General features: G+C 47.0%; 2 protein-coding genes across 2 annotated transcripts in view; one reads left to right on the forward strand and one right to left on the reverse strand.

Moving 5' to 3' along the window:
- SLC22A31 (solute carrier family 22 member 31) overlaps positions 1–3,006 on the forward strand; it is a 13,378-nt gene extending 10,372 nt beyond the window's left edge. Inside the window, exon 9 of the mRNA XM_042438719.1 lies at positions 1,630–3,006. Coding sequence (XP_042294653.1) covers positions 1,630–2,071 — 442 coding nt within the window. The 3' untranslated portion in view covers positions 2,072–3,006. The remainder of the gene's footprint in view (positions 1–1,629) is intronic.
- Positions 2,948–6,016, reverse strand: part of CDH15 (cadherin 15) — a 20,689-nt gene continuing 17,620 nt past the window's right edge. Inside the window, exons 12-14 of the mRNA XM_042438718.1 lie at positions 5,473–5,609; positions 4,705–4,872; positions 2,948–3,172 (exon numbers count right to left, since the gene is read on the reverse strand). Coding sequence (XP_042294652.1) covers positions 2,975–3,172; positions 4,705–4,872; positions 5,473–5,609 — 503 coding nt within the window. The 3' untranslated portion in view covers positions 2,948–2,974. The remainder of the gene's footprint in view (positions 3,173–4,704; positions 4,873–5,472; positions 5,610–6,016) is intronic.

Consider the following 6,016-nt stretch of genomic DNA (forward strand, 5'->3'; position numbering starts at 1 on the left):
TGGGCTTGTAGAGCAGACGTTCCGAGCCTGAGTTCTGGGCTTGTAGAGCAGACGTTCCGAGCCTGAGTTCTGGGCTTGTAGAGCAGATGTTCCGAGCCTGAGTTCTGGGCTTGTAGAGCATTGCGCTCTGAGCTTGCGTTCCTGGAGCCTTGTGCTCTGCTGAAAACACTTGAGCAAAGCCAAGCTCACTGTCTTTTCGGGCCTCTAGTTAGCTTTGCCCGCGGGAACTCTGCTGCTAGCCACTGCGGTGGCCACTTCCCTTTTCGTTCCCGCGGCCGTGTCTCACCATCCACCATCCCTCAATCCGTCGCCTTGGAGAAGACTTCGAAGGTAAATATTCCCAACGGTGCCTCTATCCTTTTCCTTTACTCCCGAACTCACCCCTCCCTTGCTTTAGCATTGAGTGTGTGTGTGTGTGTGTGTGTGTGTGTGATCCCTTTTGTTGTGTGGCTTTAATAAATGTTCATATTTTAATTGCACCTCCTTTGGCATCCGAGTCTCTGTCTTTTGGGGTTAGACTAGATGACCTCTGGTATACACATAGGGACACGATCCCTCTGTGTGCATTGTTAGGACACGCCTCTTGTATAATTCCCCTAATTCGATCCTTCCTAACATACTTACCCATTAGTAAAACACCAGTAAGGATTCTGGTTTGTTTCAATAAACTAGCCTAATCCTGGTGCATGCAGTTTGGCTTACTTGCTCGAGCCACCTGTCAGTTTGTTCTGCAAATTCCTCTTCTGCATTTGGATTGTATTTGTATTCTTATTATCTACCCCAGTTCCCAGAGCTGGGAAGCAGTTCACTATCTTCTCCCTCAGCCCCAGATACCTGCCCCAAAAGTGTTGTGCAAACAGTTTGGAGGACTGTGACTGATATAACATGGGCAGGGGTCCATGATGCTTGTGTTGTGGGTGGCAACAGGGAAAAATGCCTTATTCTGTGAACTTGTCCCTCTAACTCAATACGGTTGTGCATTTCAGTTTATTTCTTTATTTTTAATTAACGAGAATATACAAAAACTTACAAAGCTCTTCCTAAACGGAGACGGAAAAAGCTTGAGCTTTTAGAAAATCAAAAGGTTAAGGCACAAAGACTGGCAAGACTTGTCTGGGCGGCGTGTGAGTCAGTCTCCCACAGTCTGGGATTGTGTATTTTTCAGAATTGTCAATGCAGAGCTAGGGTCACTGTCACTTTTGTCCCTAAAAGAGGCTCCTCATCTTTAACCTTTGCATTGCAGGCAGGTACAACAGGGTCTTCTCCATACTAGAAATGGATATAATTTAAATTTATCTGGTGCAAATACAGGAGAATTTAATTTTGGGTCCTTAAGAGGGTAGGACCCAGAGCTTGGGGATATTCCTTTGTGGACTATACACTCCCCTGGGAGTGATAGCTTTGGAAACGGCATTGACAACCATGGCATGGCTTTGTTTGCCATGGATTTTGGGAGTTGTAGTCCCCCAGAAAGGCACTGAGCATCCTGGCAATGCTTACAGGTCACCTATGGAGAGTCAAAGGGCCAGATTTCCCCTTTGCAAAGGTTGTTGGAGTTGACCCACATGCCACCTTCTTCTCCTCTCTTGGCACAGCCGTCCAGTCCCCTTCTTCTCTTCTCTTTCACAGAGGTGCCGGGTTGGGTCTCATCCTGGCAGCCAGTTCGGTGGGCTGCCTGGCCACCCCACTCATGGCCATCCACAACAGCCGGGGCTTTTTCCTTCACCACGTGGTCTTTGCCTCCTTCACCATCCTCTCTGTGCTCAGCATCATGCTTCTCCCGGAGACCAACCAGAAGCCCCTGCCGGACTCTCTGCATGACGGCGAGAACCAGCGGCGCCCACCACTCTTCCGTTCTTCCCACCACCGCCGTCGCTCTGGCCGCCAGGACCACCTACCCTTGCTCTCAACCCGTTCTGGGGGGCACCCCTATGACCCCGAGAGCTACGCCCGCCTGGTCACTGCCACTAAGAAGATGCTAGGTAGCTCCCGGCATGGATCCGGCAGCTGGCAAGCAGAACCTTTGATCCTAGAGCCCTCTCGGCAGCCTGGCACCAGGGAGGAGATGTAGATGCCAAGGGCCGCTGGACTGATGGAGTGACTTGTGGAGGATGGGATGGACTCTCCCAGACTCCCTTTGCAAACAAGGAACAAGAAGGTGAGGCGTTGGGGTTATGAAACTAGAGACTAGGCTGGAAGGAGCTTGATGCCAGTCACAGGAGCGGTGCTGTGTGCCCAGTTGGTGGACATCTCTGCAGAGGTGTTAATGGAAGCCCCCTCACTGACCCACATTGCTTGAGCCATTGTTTCTTATCCTGCTTCTCAAGGGGAGAAAGGACCGGCCGGATTCTGAGTTTTCAGGTCAGTCTCCTTGGTGCCAGTTTGCACCTTCACCTGGTTGCTGGTATCTGAATAAAAATGTGTGCCTCCTTTGTAGTTTGGTCATCTTTTGCCGGCTTTGATTCCACTGCACCCAGGTCACTGTTGCTGAATCCCTGTTGTTCACTTGCATCCCAAATGCACCCATTTAATTTTGGGGAGGGCTGCCCAAAAAAACCCTCCTTAACCTGGGACAACTGATACCGGGTTTTTCTCCTGAGTTTTCAAAAAACATTTGCAGTGTGAATAACCAATGCGAATAGACCCGAGATAATTTGGGATTAAACTCTGCATGCCTTGAGAATGCTTCAAATACATCCTCATTGTCCACTCCATGCTGGCACATGGGAGCAACTGAACTCCTAGAGATGGGCATAGATGCAGATCCATGTTGTGAATAACAAACCTGGAATGCGTGAGATGATTCACATCGTTCCACTAAAAAGAAATGCCATCTGAATGGCCACGAAGGGGTTACCAAGTTGGGTACGTTGGGCATCCCCAGTTTCAGCTGACAGAGTCCAGGGTCTATCTTTGGTTCTCCAGGGATGGACTCTGCTCCCCTTACCACCCACCCGGCCCCTTCCAGTTCCCCCTATTGACCGTAAAGCTCCGCCAGGCGCCGGAATCGGGGTCCCCATTCGTTGAGGTAGTCGTAGTCCTGGTCTTCATCCTCCAAACTGGAGAGGATGGAGCTGAGCGAGCCGCCGGCCGAACCGTCTCCTTCGTAGTCGTAGATGAGCGCCGTGTCGTAGGGGGGGACGCTGGGATCCGTGTCAGCTGCCTCTAGACCCTGGAAGTGGGTGATGTGAAAGAGACACAGGGAAAGCTATGAAAGTTGGTTCTGGATGGTGCCCTTGTTCCAGCGCAAAATTAATGCACTTTTGACACCGCTTTAACTGCTATGGCTCTGTTCTATGGGATCCTGGCATCTGTAGCTTCTTGTAGCACTAAAGCTCTCTGACATAGAAGGCCAAATATTTCACAAAACTGCAAACCTCAGTATTATTATTATTAGTAGTAAAGGTAATAATAATAATAATAATTATTATTATTATTATTATTTATACCCCACCTCTCCATTAAGATCGAGGCAGCTAACAACATTAAAACATTAAAATATAATGTAGTAGTAGTAGTAGTAGTAGTAGTATATTTTAGTAGCAGTAGTATATAATGTTGACATGGCCCAGGTTGCCTCGTTTTAATCATATTCAATTTAATAATTTAACTGTAATTATAATTATGTTTTAAGTTCTTAATAAGTGGGTAAGGGGATAATGTGATTTTTTTTAACTTATGTTTGTTTTATAATTGATATTGCCTTATTTTATAACGCTTTGATCCTTTGGGGAGAGACAGGCTATGAATAAATTTATCATCATCATCATCATCATCATCATCATCATCATTATATCCCGCCCATCTGCCAGGGCTGGGACTCAGGGTAGCTTACTACATTAAAAAAACCATACAGTTAAAAACGTACAAAAATAGTATATTAAAACAGAATTAAGTTATTACAGTAATTAAAACACATTCAGTGGATCCCATTGCATGGAGCCATGGCAGTTAAAGCAGTATTAAACTGCATGGTTTCTGCAATGCAGATGCAGCCTGATAAATATCCCACTTTGCTCCTATATGATACCTAAAACATTAGGAAGATAACCTAAAAGTAATCTAGACTGACCCCCTGACAACACAGAAACCCCACAGCTGAAACCTCCCTGCAGAGTTGTTCTCCATCCCATCACTCACTTTGGGGTCGTTCCCACTAGGAAAAGCTCCGAATCCTGATTTGGGGTATATGGCCCTAGTTCCCACTGGAAGTCGATCCTGATCCTCATTGGATCGCTTCCAGGGGAAATAAAGCAGAGCAAACGCAAAAAGACCAGGGTTTTTTGGAAGCAGTTCTTTTGAGTGGAATCAGTTCTGACTCGATTCCTAACTGTGGGAACGCCAGATCAGAATCGATTCTTTTTGAGCGGAGGGACAAATTTTAAAAGAAAATTAAATTGATGGAGCATGCGATTGATGGAATATGTGATTGATGGATTATGTGATTGATAGAATAAGTGATTGATGGAATAGGCAATTGATGGAATAGGTAATTGAAGGAATATGTGATTGACTATGTGATTGATGGAATATGTGATTGATAGAATATGTGATTGATCAAATATGTAATTGATGGAATGTGTGATGGAATATGTGTGATCTATGATGGAATATGTGATGGAATATGTGATTGATGGATTGGTTTTGTGCCAATCTAATGGTGACCATTGGACACTGGCACAGAATCTCTGTCTGTCTCTGTACCTCATTGATGAAGTCCTCGATGTCCGAGGGGCAGCAGCCGGGCAAACGCCGGGGGAAGGGGGGCAAGGCATAGCCACAGGGGGCGTCCCGCCGACGGGGCGGCTTGCAATGAGGCGAAAGCGGGGGGAACAGGTCCGGGTTGCGAAGCTGGTTGAGGTCATAGGCATCCTAAGGGCAGGAAGAAAAAAAGGGGTAGGGGAATGTATCAACCATGGCACCCCCAACTTGGCTGGGATGGTTGGCAGATGGATGCCGTTTGACACCAGTTTAACTGCCATGGTGCCATCCTACAGAGTCCTGGATATGAAACTTGTTGTGGCATGAGACCAGAGAAGGACAAATAACTCACAAAACTACAAATCCTATTAATGCGAGAGCTGGCTTGGTATTGGGTTTTGAGTGCCGGGCTAGGACTTTGGAGATCAGGGTTGGAAAGGAAACCAATTGGGTAACTGGGCAAGTCACACACTCTCAGCCGCAGAGGAAAGGCCATGGTAAACTCCTGATGTACAAATAATGCCCAGAAAACCCTATGATAGGTTCACATTAGGGCCACTATAAGTTGCACATGACTTGAAAGGGACACAGCAACAATGACACCACCAATATGGTGCCAAACTGCATTAATTCTGCAATGGAGCTGCAGCCCAAATGCCTTAAAAGAAGTCCTAAAAGGTGTGTTTGTGCATATTTGCAAGGGGGGATATTTGCAAGGGGGCTCTGCCTTTGGAGGGGTCTTCTCTCCGCTGCCCCCCCCCCCCAGCTCACCTGGTCCTCTTCTCCTCCTCCCTGTTCGTTGTAGTTGAGGATGTTGTCTCTCAGGTCCTCCTGGGAAGCCCCCAAAAGACTCTTCTGGAAACTCCATCGTCGGGAACGCTCCAGAGCGGCCACCAGTAACACCAGTCCTGCCGGGTGGGAGCAAATGGGGAGGGGGAGAGGGGTGCATGGAACCACCTTTGTGGTTGCTGTCGTTGTTGGCATCAACCCATGGCAACCCTGTAAGACATCTCCAAGACTCCTTGTCCTCTACTGCTCTGCTTAGTTCCTGCAATTTCATACCCATCACCTTCTTGAGTCCATCCATGGACCGCGGACCACATGAAACCACCCATACATACATACATACATATATGTATGTATATTATTTTTATCCCATCTTTTTTCTAAGTTGGGACCCAAAGTGGCTCACTATATAAACACACACACACATATCTATATCACATTAACGGGATGTATTTTAACTGTATATTGTGTTTTATCTGATGTTGTGTGTCACCTTGATCCTATGGGAAAGGTGGCATATAAATAAAAC

The sequence above is a fragment of the Sceloporus undulatus genome, chromosome 8, assembly GCF_019175285.1.
Source record: "Sceloporus undulatus isolate JIND9_A2432 ecotype Alabama chromosome 8, SceUnd_v1.1, whole genome shotgun sequence".
NCBI classification, from domain to species: Eukaryota; Metazoa; Chordata; class Lepidosauria; order Squamata; family Phrynosomatidae; genus Sceloporus; species Sceloporus undulatus.